We start from the raw sequence: 17,696 nt of genomic DNA, 5'->3' as shown, positions 1-17,696 counted from the left end.
TCTGGCTACCTGCTTTAAGTGAGGACTTGTTATGGAACCACATTATCTTGGGAGCACTTAACTGACTATTGCTTTGCCTACCTGCTTTAAGTGAGGACTTGTTATGGAACCACATTATCTTGGGAGCACTTAACTGACAATTACTTTGCCTACCTGCTTTAAGTGAGGACTTGTTATGGAACCCCATTATCTTAGGAGCATTTAACTGACTATTACTTTGCCTACCTGCTTTAAGTGAGGACTTGTTATGGAACCACATTATCTTAGGAGCTGGTTCACCAGAAAATCGACTTCTGATTTTCACCGTCTTTCCCTTCTTGATGGAGATGTTGACAGGTTCAAATTCAATGATTTTAGGAGCCTCCACCTGGTCTGATGACTTTGTGGTGTTCAGTTTACCATCGCTATCAGAAGCCGCTTCTGAAGAAAGGGAGATAACAACTCCGTAAAGATTACTGTTCCTTTTTATCTTTCACTGGAGAATCTATAGTTAAACACTTAATGTAACTACTGATTATGCAATGGCATATTTACAGACAGTGGACTGAAAAACCAACTCCAATAATTTAGAAATTTCTCTGGAAATCTGATTCATCGCTTAAAAATAAATCGTAAACGAAACTGACCAGAGACATGTTTTGGCCCATCAGCTGAAAAATCAGCTGAATGATATCTGACCTCTACAGACTATTTTAGAATTTTTGCGAAGTTCATATATGTCACCATCAAAAACACAGCATTTCAGTTTTCAAAATCTTATGATTCATGTTTTTGCTGAAGTGGTTGAATATCATGCGGAGTTTTGACTACTGCAATGAAATGACGAGAGTTGTATGTAAATGACATGACTTTTAGAACCATTTCCTACCTTCGACATAGAGGTCACAAGAGCAAGAGGCGGAGCCTGCGACGTTCTCGGCTGTGCAGGTGTACTCGCCCTCATCCTCTGGATAAGCCTCAGCGATGAGCAGATGGGCAATGTTGTCTTCATAACTCATCCTGAAGTATTTGGATTCCTGAAGGTCGGGAAAATGGAGAAAAGACAAGTGACTTTAGAGAAAGAATTGAGCAATCCACATCTCTCTTGTACTCTTGTAGATTAAAATGTGCAGCCTAAACAAATCTCATAAAAAAATAAACAAACACAGCTTTAATGCAATCCACAATGAGCGTCTGCGTTTTGTAACTGAAGAGAATAAAACCTGATTAGCAAGCTACGAATTCCCACGACACATTTCAGCTCTTCACGAGAGTCCTGACATGTAAGCTGTGATCATCATGCATCCCTGAAACTGCTTCTGAGCCAGATCACTGATGAACAATGTTGATCCCAACTTGTTCAGTGCAGTGTGACCTAAATTGCAAGTTTTTGAATGACATCAAACTAAATTCAAACCAGCTGTAGTGTGAATGAGGCCTATCAAAGAGAAGGCAGCTCTTGAAATATCCACGCACTTCAAAGGACCTTGACAAATACTTGCTGTTTTTTGGAACATTTAACCCAACTATTCTCTACGTTTGCCTCAATGGGATACGAAAACAAATTCTAAGAATACCCAGATTCATTAAGATTTAAGTTAAATTTAACCCAAATTTCACACCACTGACAACCCACTGGGTATGTGGATTTTTTTTACCATAAATCTTCCAATAATTATCTCAACCTTTTCATGCATTTGTCTGCTTATAAAATAAACAGTTTTGTAAAGCTGTACATTTCTTTAATTCTCTACATGTTAAATTTTGCCTACCAATAACTTTTTATTCTTTCTTTACTGTAGCATCCTCTGTGATCATAACAAAATTAAATGTTACACTCAGATAAACTCCAGGTTATTACCTCAGACAAAGCTTACACAATAGCCTCGATAAGTATCTCATTTTTTCCTGCATCATTATCTCCTAAATGGACTCATTGTTTAAGAATACAATGCGTTTATATCCCTTTCCGGGTTTTTACAGCAATACTTATAGCACACATAAGACAACAGGTAAACATCAAAGCTTAACAGGTAAACATCAAACCTTTTCAGGTGTGCCACTTCATGCAAAAATATGTCACAAAACAAAACAGGTAGATTTGTCTATAGTTATCTTTGAAGTGCATCTAGTAATGCATTTCTATACAAGCACGTAAATTATCGCTGAGATATCATGGTTTTTACCTGAGTAAACTGCTCAGCCATGACAAAACAACACAATAGGTGCTCATTACATAAACATGGAAATGATGGGAACTGACATTGAATTCAGCTACTCTGCTGAGCAAAAAGAGCTCAAAAACCAAATTACCTAATTACAATTGTAAAAACTGAGCATTTCTTATGTTTTCTGACTCCCTTGTTTGAATCTTGTTTCTATTAAAAAGATTAACTTTACATCATCTTCTTTGTTTGGATGGAGATTAGAACTTTCAACATTCCAGAATCAGTGAACATGTTTCAAAATTACCTTTATTGGCCTCCCGCCTACAGACCAAGAAATGGTTGCCGGAGGAACTCCTTTGACTTCACATTCAAGAGTGACCTCCCCTCCCTCTTTTGTTTTCTGATCTTGCAGAAGGGTTTTGAACTTTGGTCGTCGTTTGGTTTCAACTGGGCGTGTCAGGACTTTACGGAAGTCATGCTGTTCCACTTCGCCCTTGTCCGATTTTTCTGATTGGACGGACTGGATTGATTCTGTGCTGTCTTGAGATCCAATACTCGCCAGCCCTGGCCTGGAGCAACAACAACAAACGATGATGTTCACAAACTAGCAATCTTTTCAATAATAACTCACTGGCTGATTTTTTCATGCTTACATACTTATTCCCTGATTTTTCAGTTTACATACTTATTCCCTGATTTTTCAGTTTACTGAGACTAAGTGTCAAAGGCAAGCATCAACAGCTAATAATTACCACTATGAGCAGTAAGAACAGGAAATTACAAATTCCCTGTCCAATAGAAACCACACAGAAGTTAGGACACAATGAAAGGAGTTGCTGATGTTTCTTACCTTGATTTCAGCACAGATCTGAAGTCTGTCTGTTCTTGTGAGTCGGTGCTAGCTGTCGGTGTCACATTCAGCGATGCTGTGTGAGTGATGGTGCCTTCCGAGTTGGACACCACACAGGTGTATCTGCCCGAGTCACCGCATATGCTATGAGGAATATCCAATCGGTGATCTTCTCCCTGCTGGCTCACCTAAATAGGCCAATCAAAAGAGGTGTTACTTACAGCTTTGGAAAATATGAGGCTCTAGGATTGGCTGACAACTACTGAAAATAATAAGTATTTCATCAATTTTCACCAGTGACCATAGAGAGTAAAACAAATGTAATTCATTTCGAAACTTGTTCAACTTTTCACTGGCCAAATGTATGACCAATCACAAGGCTTGTAACACTCGTACAAGATGTGAGAATAATTCAGGACTAGAAAATGTCTTTGAGGAAAAGCCAAAATTCATGATGATGGAATTGACAAAAAAGACAGCCTTGAGAGAACAGCGAATGACCTTATGTTTCTCCCATGACTAAGTGGAGCATTTGGCCTGATTCTGACTGTTCTCTTTATCTTAAATACGACGTTAAACCCCAAGCACACACTCACTCTTCATCTTGAATACGATGTTAAACCCCAAGCACTCACTCACTCTTCATCTTAGATACAACGTTAAACACCAAGCACTCACTCACTCACTCACTCACTCACTCACTCAATCTTCATTTAAGATATGACGTTAAACCCCAAGCACACTCACTCTTCATCTTGAATACGATGTTAAACCCCAAGCACTCACTCACTCTTCATCTTAGATATCACAACAAACCCCAAGCACTCACTCACTCACCCTTCATCTTAGAAACATGATTTGTTTGCAAAGTAAGATGATATCATAAGTATGATAATATCCTACTAGGAAAATGTGAGTTTGACCACAAAAAGACAAATTTTTAAAGGCATTTATTTGCCTCTAAAAATGCACTTTTGTTTCTAACAACTTACCCGGACTCTCCTCCCAGGAACCACAGCTTTCCCGTTTATCTCCCACTCTACTGTGGGGGTGGGGTTACCCTTGACCTGACAGCTGAAGGTCACGGGGCAGCCTTCCTCTGTCTGGACAGTTTTCGGCTTTACAATGAACTCAGGGGCACTGTGAGCTTCTCCGGCATCTGAAATTAGCCGAGGTAAAAATAATTGGAAAGCGACACAACATGCTGCACCGAACACAATATTTTAAATCTCATGTGAATTTTTATCGATAAACATTGGTGTACTGGTAGATATTTTTTCATCTAAGCCATACTCTAAAAGACTTTTCACACATCCTCTGTAATTTCCCTGCAAGAAATTCACGAGACAATTCATGTCATTTTGAGAGAGGCTCTTTACTAATGATCCGTTTAGCTGAGTATTTCATCACATGTTTTTTTACATGAATGTCCCCATTTTCACTGGCAATTATATTTACCTTGGACAGTGAGTTTACATTGTGAGTCAGTATCACCAAAATCGTTGTAAATCTCACAGGAATAAGTCCCAGAGTCCTCTGGGAACACTTCCTCTATGACTAGCCTGTGAACATTGCCTTTCGAAGTTTGTACAAAGTCGGGGCTATTCGCAGGAATTTCCTTGTTGTTTCGCACCCAGACTACGTCTATGGGAGGGGTACCTGTGGGTCATGTGACACATGCAGGGTGAAATAAGCCAATCAGGGCGAAGCAATGCCATGGTGAATGAACTCTTTAAAGGGATACAGAATCGCCGCTGACTGGAAGGTCTAAAAAGGCTGTCCTGGTTATGGACTTAGGCTAAGCTGAATTTTAGGTACTGTGAAGTTATTCACATGCGACCAAGATTGCTGAGTTCACACTCTATCAGCTAATCAGCCTATATTCTGTATCCCTTTAAATCTAACAAATCAAATGTCAATAAGAACTACTGTAGGTTTTTTCTAACAAGAGCAAACTGCGCAAAACTTCAGCATCGAGGGATTTTTTTTTTATACAAGAACTGCCTGAAAGAACTTTCCAAAGGGGCAAAAGAAGGCAGACTCTAAAACTTTAATTACCCTAATTCCTCAACCTTTTCTCATATAAAATAACAACTTTTAGTGCAATTTAACATTGAATTTGATTTTGGAGACAAACTACATTGGTTGGATAGGTCAGTTTCAGGGCATCCAAAAAAAAAAAACATGATAATTTTATCAATCAAATAATGCCTTAAGAATATGCTTGAACAAAAACCTTGCAAACATGCGAAAGGTTGAAGAATAACAGTAATGCTGCATTTAAAGGCTGCAACATTTCAAACGGATTTATTGAAGCTGACAAAACTAAAACATAAGCGAATCATACAAATTGTATTGAAACTTAAACTTATTATAGTTAAGAGTACGTTATTTTTCCTGTTTGATTTTATAGCCATACAGTAGGTGAGTATGACAAATCACATCTTCTGAATATGCCAAACTAAACAAATCCTACGTAAAACAAATCATAAAATCGAAAGTCTGCTCACTAATGTAAAAATCACTTTCAACATGCCATAACAAACCATGCCTAACTATTATGGCATACTAAATCGATGATTAAGCAGTAACGGTATTGTCGTACAGGTGAAGAGTGAGAGGAAAATTTGAGGGCAACAAAACGGGCATGCTGCTAAGAAGAGCATCTGCCAGGAATACAGGAATGTAGTCACGCACCTTCGACTTCAACAACCATCTCCACACGTTCTCCGTCCTTCACTTCAATGTTTTTCAATTCTCTCAAAAATCGAGGGGCCTCCTTGCGAACCTCAGACGGGGCAGCAGATTCATTGGCTGTCGATGCAGAGATAAAGAAACCATCAAATAAGCTTTACAACTACTTCAAAAACTTCATAAATCCAAAAAATTGTCAACAAAAATTGCCTTTCACAAGCAAAAAAGGCCGCGATGTATCAATTTTGATGCCGAAACTTACATATTTCCTGTAAAATATCATTCTACCATCCAAAAAAAAAACTTCAAAATGCTTCTCTAAGATCAACGGAACACTCTAAAGGAATACCTTTGTTATCAACGAAAGTTTAAGTCAATAATGAGCACAATAAGGGTAAGAGACAAACTGTAATGTTATCTACAATTTATAAGCGGCAATATTCTGAGATGTCTTATCAAAGGGGAGGCAACCCACCCATGACTGTCAGGGTAGCTTTAGTTCGGGCTTCTCCAGCCTCATTCTGAGCCAAGCACATGAAATCTGCGCTGTCTTCTGGTAAGACATCCTCAATCTGAAGTTTGGCATTTGCTCCGTCAAATGAGATCATGACATCTTCCGTGGCAGTAATTTCACGGGAGTTACGGAACCATTTTATTGATGGCTGCGGAGAACCTGGAAATGTGAGTAGGTAAGATGATTATTTGTGTTTTAAAGAAGTTCTAAGCTTTTGGAAGGGGGCATAAAGAAAAAGAATAAATTTGTCTTAAATTTACACAGTTCCTCAAGCAATCACATTTTTCAACTTTAAACAGAATTCAAGATCTGCGAATCCAAGTGGTAATTCTCCATCACTGTTCGATAATGTTGCTATGGAAACTGACCTGTCACAATGGCATGGAAAATCAACCTTTGGCCATCCTCCAATGTTTGACTTCTCAGTTGTTGGGTGAATTTTGGTGGGAAAGACTTCGGGAGTGCCGCTGAAATTTAAAATGTGCAAGAGTTTTTAATTTCACTTAAGAAAATACAAGAGTAACAGAAATATTGACATGTAAATATTGTAAAATTTGCCCAATGGAAATTATATCTGATATAAAGTACAAAATAACTGTTGCGTACTTACTGAATATTTAGCCTTTTGATTACTAGTCCCTTAAAATTTACCACCTGAAAAATGCTGATGAATTTACACCTCTTCAAGTGCACTTCCTTTTTACTGCATCATTTTAAATACTTGTTGAGAAATCAAATATGTTTTTTATATTCAAAGAACTGAAAGAAGGAGAGTCCTGACCAAAACAGGCGCATATATAAGTTTATAAACGATGACGATTGCATTGTCTCATTAAGCAAATGGATAAGATCATCAACACACAAGAAAACTTTTTACAAAAATTGTAAGGATGACTCAGCTTGCTAATACGAAGGAAGTTTCACAACTGTTGCAAAAATTCTCTGATGCTTATGCAAATGTGGGTATGTAAGGGCAACAGTACACTTTCATTCATCGCCATAGTTTATATCTGATATTTTTAGCGGACAGGTCGCTCTGACAATGCACTTTAGCACCACTGCCTGGTTACAAAAGCCCTTCGGATGAATCGTGAGTGGGGAAAAAAACCCACAGATAACATGCATGAATGACCCTGATTAACAACGACAACGTTTTTCCTATCCCTCGCATAAAAATGCCATAAAGATTAACAACAGGTCTGCTGGATTAAGTTGTATTGTTCTGTCAGACGTCTGAAGGCCTTAAAAACTGGCCGATAACTTATACACGTCACGCCCCATTAGGTCAGATCGCCATGGCAACCATCCATGTGTGACCGATGGAATACAGAGTTCGTCTTTTCTCTGCATGCAAATGTCATATCAGATCAAATGCCTATTGTGAAGTTAATCTCGCAGCAAAATGTTGATATTAGTGATATCCATAGTTTGAAATGAGCTTTAACAACATTTTGTATTGGGCAGTACTAGAAGACGATAATGTCTCTCAGCAGAAGACAAGGAGCTTGACATCAGCTCACCCTTGGCAAGTTTCTAGCATTCCCACCAGATTTATTTTTTTTCCCTTTTTCAAATTTGTACCTCCTTTTTTTTTGTCTGTTATTTAATGCCAAGTTCAAATTTTCCCAGAAATGAAAATTCTTTGTCCTTGTATCAAATCCCAATGTTGCTTAAATTAATTACCATCAAAAAGACTTTAAGGGATAAGAAGTTTTTGTTGAAATGAGAAAGCAACTTACCTTCAACTGTAAGAGTAGCCGATGATTTGGCTGCTCCACCAGCATTTTTCACGACACATTCGTAACAGCCTCCAAAATCAGCTTTTAAGTCGTAAAAATGTAATTTTGCCCAACTTCCATCAAAACCAAGACGGAAGTCTCTTCCAGATTTTAATAACTCTCCGTCACAATACCACTTCACTTCACAGTCGTGAGCAGCTTCAAAAAAAACAAAAAAAAAAACAAATTCTAAAAATATGTAAGAATATTAATTCGTTGTGTTTTAACTTATATTCTGTGAAATGATTGTTTTTCTTACATTTCTGTCAGATGGAAGCATTGATTTTTTGGATACTTTGCATCTTCTATGGTAGAATCCCCATCAGAAAATAAAACACATTTCTTTGCGAAGAATGACAAAATAATCCCCCTTAATTGGAAGATACATGTAGCATGTTCTCTAAGCATATGAACAAAACAACCATTGTTTAATTTAGTGTCCAATGAAAAACATTAAAATGACACACAGAAAGATAACGTGAAGAACTGATCTGACTAATCAATGAAGCCGACACTTACCTTTCACCCTGCACTCCAAGCAGACATTTCTGTCTCCTTCTTTAGCAACCACATCTTTCAGTTCTGTCTCAAAAACAGGCGGAGAGGACTTGGATTTGGTAGATTTGGGATTTTCTGTAGATAAACAAGAAAATGTATTGCAAAAGACTTCAGGGAAGAAAGATTAAGATTTATGTAAAATTAGCAACTGATAACTTATGTAACCACGAAGTCTAACTTTTTCTGCCCACCTTGGCAGCTGACTCAAAAAGTATTCTCATCACTTATCCTAATTCCTCAACCTTTTCGCATATGAAAGAGCAATTTTCAGTTGCATATATTTATAATGCATATTATAAATTATATTTCATATTTTTAATTTGATTTTGGATGTAAAACTACATTGGTTGGATTGGCCAGTTTCAGGCCTTCACAAAAAGTATAATTTCACCAGTCAAACCAGAATAATTTTATTTATTTATTTATTTGATTGGTGTTTTATGCCGTACTCAAGAATGTTTCACTTATACGACGGAGACCAGCATTATGGTGGGTGGAAACCGGGCAGAGCCCAGGGGAAACCCACGACCATCTGCAGGTTGCTGGCAGACCTTCCCACTTACGGCAAACCAGAATAATGCCTCAGAGCATTATAAAAAAGGAATAAACACCTTGCAAAAATGCGAAAAGGTTGAAGAATTACAGTATGTGTATTTACATAAAACAACACGGGAATGACTTTTAAATGACCTTGTCATTAAATGTTAAAGGTATAATCAACATTTTAAGTATAATGTTAAAACCCAAACATACATACATACAAACATACATACATACATACAAACATACATACATACATACATACATACATATGTACATACATACATATAATTTTCGTCGTCATATGACTGAAAAATTGTTGAGTACGACGTTAAACCCCAAGCACTCACTCACTCACACACATATAATTAGCATTCAGATCCAAACACTTAAATTTTTAAGACATTTTTCTGCATATTTAGCCTACTCCCACATTGTGGTAAAATTATTTTTTTATAATGTTAAGAAACGAAACTTTTTCCCTTAAAAATAGTGAACTGGAAGTAATGCACCATCACAAGCTATGACTGCAGCAAATGATATCTGAAATTCTTACCAAAGACTTCCAGGTTGGCTGCCATTGAGGCTTCACCTGCCGAGTTACGAATAAAGCAGGTATATTTTCCAGCATCTTCCATAACCAATGACTGGACTTCCAGGAAATGGAAGTCGTCCTTTTTATAAATCTGTAAAAAAAAAAATAAAAACGACACTCTGATATTAGATCTGTCATGCATAATATCTTTTGTAGAAACACCTGTTCTGAAATAACATTGTCCATTTTAAAGCAAAACAAGGCAAAATGAATTTAAAGAAAGAAATTATGAAAAAATTTGGTCCACGAAGTTTTGGGAAAGTGGGCACTAATGTTTGTCTAACCAGCCAATCTAGCTTCATCTGCAAAAATTCATTTATGCACAAAATTTGTATTACCTAAAGCTTTCCTTTTATACCTGCTGCACGAACTTTTGAACCAACTAAAATACCTTATGACAAGACCCAGGACTAAGACTATTTTCTTTAAATGGATCAAATTCATTTTGAGCAAACTTCACCTTATACTTGCTGCCGTTTGCCAGAGCTTTCCCCTTGAATTCCCAGGATAACTCTGGCTCTGGACTACCATCAAATGAAGCCTTGAACCTGGCAGTTTCTCCTTCATCCCCCAACTGTCTTCTGGGTTTGATGATGAACTCTGGTGGGACCTCCCTGACCTTGGGCTTTGCTGGACTAGATTCTGCCACCTTGGAAGCTTGATCGCTGCCATTCTGAGGGAGGCTGCTTTGTTCACTGGCAAAGTCTATGTTCACAATTTTTTGTTGGTATCCTTGGTTTTGTTTCCCTCCTTCTGTGGAGCGAGAACTGGAAGGAAAAGACAACTGATTTTTTACTCTTACCTTCAGAACAGTGTGGGACATTTTTAGCCGCTAAAATTTATTTGACACGTGTTTTACGCCGTAATCAAAAATATTTCACTTCTACAACGGCGGCCAGAATAATGGTATGAGGAAACCAGACAGAGCCTGGGGGAAACCCATGACAATCCACAGGTTGCTGGCAGACCTACATGCTAAAAGTAACATTATAAATCGTCCTGTTGTTCACTCACTCCAATGGTCAAATTTCTTTTTTCTTACAGCTTTACCTTTTTGAGAGAAGTTACAGCCATAACAAATTCACTTTTTTTTCCCAACCAGTTGATTCCCAACTGGTCAAACCCTTTCACTTTTTAAACACAGAAATTAGAGTTTCCCTAATTCAGCATTTTAACTGGTCTCAACCATGAATGTCCAGTTTGTGTGCTTAATGGAAACACACTGAACCTGAGGAAAATTGAGGCTGTCCTTCATGTTTTGTACCTTCTTCTCACAAGACGTATGAATATGAATTTATCATGTAATGACTAATCGAAAGCAACAGCCTAATTCTGATTTTAATTATAATTAACCTCCAGCATCACACAGTGTCGCATATCATAAATGTCACAAGCTTTCGGAGCCTTAGAATCTTAATTGAAAACGCACCACTGATATGTCTCCTAACAACAACGTTGTAATGAGGGAGAGGTATTAATACGGGGAACTAACATCCAGCTCAGGACTTACCCTCGTGGGAGATCTGTGCTACTGGATGTAGATGCAATGGATCCGTTAGTTGATCGGCTTCGTCCACCTGCAAAGATACAAAGGTGTAGAGACATGAGGGGTGTGTCACTAAATCCCTAATGCTGAGCCTTGTGGACTAAATACACAATGTTTTTGTACATGAACACTATTACTACTGTGCTGTTCCAAAATGCAGCTTGTAGATCTGTTTGTACAAATATGTGTGCGCCAATGTGTAACCATATTTTACATGTATCCAGAAAGGTTGGTCCTGATCAAGTATTATTATTATTATTATTATTGTTATTACTCACTACACCCAACAAATTAATCGAGAGAGTCCAGGGTTACCCAGCCCTCTAATTGGGGGATAGCGTTGTTATATACATGTCATTTTGGTGACGGAAAGGCAGGTGTTCTCGTATAACTTCATGCCACACCACACAAAAAAAAACCATCGATTGTTTATTGCCACCCTATCTGAGAACAGGAGATTGATGATGGATATGATAGCATGCAATACAATAAAAATACACATGCAAATAACAGCGTTCTTCCCCCCATATTATGCGCAGTAAAAATTGAACAGTGCTTGTTCTTTTCAGAAACGATTTTTTTGATACTCTATACATAGCTATAATCGAAAGTTTTCAATCAAAAAATGATGTCCTGTGTATTAGAACATGATGCTTTTTGGCAATATCTTCCACCCATATAAAACTGTTATGTTGTAAATACTGTGCACTCCTCAATAAATCTCATATTTTTTGAAGTTTGCTTCTTTTGCTAATATCAACATAATCTCCTTCCTTCTGGATGTACACAGCATATTATCAAATAAAGGAAACAAGGCAAATCTAATGAATATCAATGCCCCACTATATGAACTCATGGTGAATTAATCAACTAAAGGTCTTGACTGCAAATGTAGCATCTCAAGGACTACACTGTCTGAAGAGAAATATTATTTGTTAACAAAGTTTTGTGGAAAGAGGACAGCTTTTTAACAGGAGTATAATCTTATTAACCTTCTGTCATTTTTCGCTGTTCTGTATTACTGGCTCGCACTATATAACTGGGTGTCAGATCTGTTTTCACGCAAACTTAGTATTTACTAACGGCTCTATTAGAAGAGCCCAGGTCTGAATCATGTATAAAGGTACACATGTAAGCACTCAAGGGTAAGCCTCCAAAATCTCAGGTAACAATACCTGTCCGTTCAGGTACGTGTTTTATCTGACACTTCTGAGAACCCACAGGTATATATCCTACCCAGACTTCAGTGACAGGCAACAGATAAGTAAATACGAGGTACTTCTCACAGACATAAAGGGTAATAAAGAAAAGTTTACTAAGAACTGAGCAAGTATGAAAATTAACATATATATTCATCTAACACACATCACAAGAACTGAGCCCCCCACATCATGAACCTCGTCTAAGTACCATCATAACTGTGCCCTATTATGACACACCAAGAACTGAGCCCCCCACATCGTGAGCCTCGTCTAAATACCATCATAACTGTGCCCTATCATGATACACTACAAAAGAATGTATTAACCATTAGTGGTTTAAAAAAACTATTTAGATTTATGCCCTTGATGACAGTAATCACACACTGCAGTGTTACTGGTGTCCTGTCAGAAAGTTGCTAGGACACGTTTTAACAAGAATATAATAATTAAAACAAAAACAAGAGAGAGGGCATGGGAACTCTGCTTCCATGGTTACTGTAGAGATATTAGAAAAATATTTGCAAAAGAAACAAGCATGACTCATTGGTTTGCTTAATAATGTATAAATATATATGTGTGTGTCCTGTTGTTTTTTTTTTCTATGCTTATATTCCTACTTTTTTGTCATCAAAAAACTAAAACATATATACAATGTACATGCAGGTCCAAAAAAAAAACAACAAAAACACAAACTATCAAGACAAAATATATGGGGCTATAAACATTATGGTTTTGAGTTATTTTCAAACTTGTTCAAAATTCCTGATTCCTGAAACAGTTCCTGGATAAATGCACATTCAAGACAAGAACAAAAACATAATCCACAAGTTAAAAGTTACCAAGCATCTGAGAGTACTATCTTTTGCAGTGCATTTTGCAAAGTGGCCAATTTACCTTAAAAAGCAAAAGTTCCAAATTCCTACTTAACATCTGTTGGCATTTATGCAACTGATCAAGAAAAGCAATTTGATTTTGCACAAAACATGAAGTATGTAACATGTTACTGGGATTTCAGTTTAATTCTTACTGCGCAACAAAATGACAATGCAGTTGCTGTGAGTTCAAGTCTAGTTCATGCTGGTTTCCACCTTGGTCATAAATGTGAAGGTCTGGCAGCAACCTGCGGATGGTTGTGGGTTTGACCCGTATTCTCTATCCACAATGCTCTTATCAATTAATGTCAATAATATTCTTGAGTGCAGCATAAATCAAATGAATACAATGGATTTTTGCAACGCTTGCAACTTGCAACGTAATGTTTGCAAGTAATGCAAAATGAAATGCTACATGCAATATTAAAATGTAGCATTGAACATGAATAATTGATGCTGAAATGGTTCATGGATAATTTTATCAATTACACAATTTGAACAATCAAACCCTCACAATGGATGACACATAAATTAATTCCAACAACAAAAGTACTTATTGCATATGCAAAGAAATGCAACATTCAGTCCAGAGCAAAGTTTGAGCTACATACTTTGATCATTCAACTGCCAAAATGTCAACTGTTGGAAAAATGGTCTATAGATCAATGGCACAGTGCAAGAAACGCAAACCTTCGGAAACTGTATTTCATCTCAGGTTTGCACTTGAGAAGAACATAAAGGTGTTAAAATGATAATTCTGACGCCAAGGGATCGGTTTATCCGAATCAATTCCAAATCAATCAATCAGGATCAAGGAACTGGAATCAATCGGAATCAATATAACTTGAAAAATGTTAAACTTTAGTTGAAATATACGAGGAAGTAATGTTGTGTAGACAGCAAATACCAGTGCTTCAAAACAAACACGCTTTAGTCATGTTTATGTCAACATTTCATCTTGTTTGACACGTGTAACTGGCAAACTGGAGCTTGCTTATCTATGGTACTTTGAATATGTATTTTATCAGTTTCACGCGCCTAAAACCCTGTCATTATTTTGTGATGTTAATGGACGTTTATTCCCTGTAAAATACAGCAGCACATCACGGAACGTTTTGCAGCCTCATAATCTTGCATGATAATCATGGCATCTGATAAATAAAGAAAAGAGTCGTCTAAAATCGGGCCAAGCCTATGACTCATGGAAAACTTGACTTTGAATTATGCCCGTGTTTGTCACAACTGTATTCATACGCTAACAGCCAAACTTGTTTAGCAACTGTTTGCCTTTCTTACAAAGACTGCCAATACACTCAGATGTGACTCACCAGCAATTCCTCTTTTAAAGTGACAAACTTTTCAGGTGGAATTAAAAGTTAAAAACAAGCAAGATTTATGAGTTAAAAAAAACCCATCATATCTGCTTTGTACTGTTCTGGATGCATTAGCAGTTTTGAATGCAAAGCTCAACATCAGAATGTGAACTGATCAAAACGCAACTCATCATGAAGGCTTAAAGGATCAAGCTGCCCAAGGATTGGACCATGGATTGACAGAATATGTCACTTTTGCATTTGAGACAGCGGCCATTTTCTCAACAGCAATGTCATGCATGAGTGTACAGTGGCGCGCATCCTGAAATGTGAACGTCGCTTATTTGCAATAGCCAGTCATAACTTCAAAAGCACATGGCAACAGGATCATTTATTTTCCCACTCTATTCCCAGGACATTAATTACTATCTTGCCAGCAGAACAATAATCTGTTGGCCATCCCTGAGTAGATGCAGATTGGTGTGGCAAATCTGCACCAATATGGCAACCAAATGTGGGTCAAACAACTCTGCTTTACAAAAGATTGCCAATTTTGTGATAATGTTGAAAAAAATATTTCACAAAAAATTTTGCAAATTTAACTACCAACAATAATACTAAATCTTCATGGGTTTTTTTTGGACAAACTTTTTTTTTCTTTTAGGAACATTGCGAATTACAAAATGACTGCCCCCTTCACTGATCATAACAATGATACTGGTAATCTGCCATCAGTTTGCAAGATCAACAACAACTAAATGGTACAATTACAGGTCAAATAAGGGTTGTAAAGGTGTGATTGTCTCATTGAGGTTTGCGAATGCTCTGTATAATGACACCAGCCCACTGCGGGAGATAATATCAAATGTACGAACCCAGTACTTTTTAATAGCATATTTGAGTATGTCACATATATATACACACATGTGAATGTGAAATCATGTAGCACAAAAAAAATTAAATATAGACCCCCAGACATGATCTGAACATGATCTATGTTGTACAGTAACATAGCAATTATCTTAAGCATTAATCCATATATCGGGTGGCCATAAAAAAAAGGGCCGTATTTTGACACTCAATATCTCCGAAACCCTCTTACGTCAGCTTCTAAAAATTTACACAGTCAAAAGCCATTATGTCCTAAGTCCACAGACCAAATTTCAATTTCATCCTTTAAGATTTCTGTTCATGGGACCGAAATCAAAATAAAGTCAAAACGCATGTTCTGGTCATTTCAAAATGATGTTCTACCTTATTTTACTTGAAAAGGTGATCAATTGGTCCTCCATATTCTCGGTTGACTGCACGCAAACGTTTCTTCCATGAACTGATTGAGTCCCGAATCTCCTTAACAGTAATTTTTTTCCAGCAGTCCTTGATGTGTGTCAAACAGGTGCAGCGCGCGCTTTGCTCATGACACCTAACAGGTGATGCAATGTGGGTCACCATAACGTGCGTTTTTGAGGCTATGTTTTCATTTTAACCCTGTGTACAGACTACTCACGCTTTGACCTTGAAAATTGGTCAGTATATTAACCAAGTCATGCCATTTGAATGTCTACAGTTTGAAATGGTTGGAACAAAGGATAACAGCACAATGCAACATCTAATTACAGCCCATTTTTTATGCCCACACGATATACCTCCATGCATTGCTTTCATCATACATTTGGGCTTTTGGACATCTACAAAGTTCTCTCCACCTACATAAAAAAAAAACTGTCAAACTGTCAAAAATTCCCTTCATAAAGCAAAAACAGTCACAGAGCTTATGCTAACTGTACACAAACATCATTTCCACAACTCATTTTCAGAAAAGATATCGATGAAAAGATGTAAACTGTCTAAGCATTAATGATTACTTTTGTACAATAACACAATGCTTTACTAAGAGAAGCTTTGCATGTGTTATTATAAACCTTGAGGACAAATAGCTGGTCGGTCATGTTGGATCCATATTAACATGGGCTGGCATAGAAGCTATACTCCAAGATGGTCGCCCAAAGTAGATCACACTAACTTTTTACAAATAGCCTGAATATATAATACAAATCAGAATACAATACCGAAATTGAGATAGATGCTATTGCGAAAGGTCTTCTTCACATCCCCATTTTGCTGAGTGGTGGGATTCTGACGTCTGGAGATGGGTTGTTGCTTAGAGTCACTTTTGCTGCTGTCACCCTGAGGATTGTATCGTCTCAGTACAGGCTTATCCCGAGCACTCATTTTGATGATAAAAGAAATTGCACGCTAGCGCTGCATCAAGCACACTAGTTATCCAGACAATTACAGACAAGCACTCGGGGTAACTATTTCCAATCCTGATATTGGCCTGATACAATTGGAGTCTGTACACAGTGGAAATCTTGCAAAAAGTTACCAGATCACAGAATTAGAAGCCTAAATGCTTGCTTCTTTACAATAAAGAGCCACTAGTATGTTATAGCACTTAACATTTCAGTTCCTATTTTGCTTTTCTAGCACAAACCCCACTGACTTTTGATCCCTGACGTCCACTTTTGATCCCTCAGGAATCATTGGCTTGTATTTTAGGAATGCTTCCCACACAGGTTCTCTGCAAATATCCTTGCTGCAGTAATCCTTGGCGGGCTGTAACCACATGTACATGCATCCACCAGCAGGTAGCACAAAGCTAATAATCCTACAGGAAATCGACACTCTTTCAGCATAAAATATTCATAACTTGTATTCAGTAAATCATTGGTGGAGTGCAGCAGGGGGTCATCACATGTCCAATGTTATTTTAACATTTTCAGGGTTCTCACAGACAACTTGCCAAGTAATGTCCCCCTGAGGGCTGTAAATGGGTCTCTTAACTCCACAGGTAGCCACTTATTAAAGCAGGTTTAATTCCTTGTAAAGGCAAATATTAAATCCTGACTTTAATGGCAGGTGAATGCAGGTAAATCCTATAGCACAAAGGTGGTTTTTTGAGTTTTCAGTCAGACATGCTCAGACAGTCTGATTCCTGGCAAACATGACTTTTTCACCACCCTAAACTGAGGATAAACAAGTCATGAAATATCAAATCTTCATTTCTGCGAAAATGTCACCATAGGA

General features: G+C 37.5%; 1 protein-coding gene across 4 annotated transcripts in view; it reads right to left on the bottom strand.

Annotated features, from left to right (window-relative positions):
- LOC135464712 (myosin light chain kinase, smooth muscle-like) overlaps window positions 1-17,696 on the bottom strand; it is an 84,530-nt gene that overhangs the window by 12,485 nt on the left and 54,349 nt on the right. For 3 of the 4 annotated variants that reach the window (XM_064742224.1, XM_064742221.1, XM_064742222.1), the window contains 14 exons: window positions 11,187-11,253; window positions 10,137-10,443; window positions 9,638-9,767; window positions 8,503-8,616; window positions 7,945-8,142; window positions 6,574-6,672; window positions 6,167-6,364; window positions 5,695-5,811; window positions 4,456-4,656; window positions 3,990-4,156; window positions 2,998-3,185; window positions 2,452-2,716; window positions 869-1,016; window positions 226-420 (listed from right to left, as the gene is read on the bottom strand). In XM_064742224.1, the coding sequence (XP_064598294.1) occupies window positions 226-420; window positions 869-1,016; window positions 2,452-2,716; window positions 2,998-3,185; window positions 3,990-4,156; window positions 4,456-4,656; window positions 5,695-5,811; window positions 6,167-6,364; window positions 6,574-6,672; window positions 7,945-8,142; window positions 8,503-8,616; window positions 9,638-9,767; window positions 10,137-10,443; window positions 11,187-11,253 (2,394 nt within the window). The remainder of the gene's footprint in view (window positions 1-225; window positions 421-868; window positions 1,017-2,451; window positions 2,717-2,997; window positions 3,186-3,989; window positions 4,157-4,455; window positions 4,657-5,694; window positions 5,812-6,166; window positions 6,365-6,573; window positions 6,673-7,944; window positions 8,143-8,502; window positions 8,617-9,637; window positions 9,768-10,136; window positions 10,444-11,186; window positions 11,254-17,696) is intronic. The other variant, XM_064742223.1, reaches the window with a different exon arrangement.

The sequence above is a fragment of the Liolophura sinensis genome, chromosome 4, assembly GCF_032854445.1.
Source record: "Liolophura sinensis isolate JHLJ2023 chromosome 4, CUHK_Ljap_v2, whole genome shotgun sequence".
In the NCBI taxonomy this organism is placed as follows: Eukaryota; Metazoa; Mollusca; class Polyplacophora; order Chitonida; family Chitonidae; genus Liolophura; species Liolophura sinensis.
Note: the sequence above shows the minus strand (reverse complement) of the source record. Positions and strands in the feature narration are given on the sequence as shown.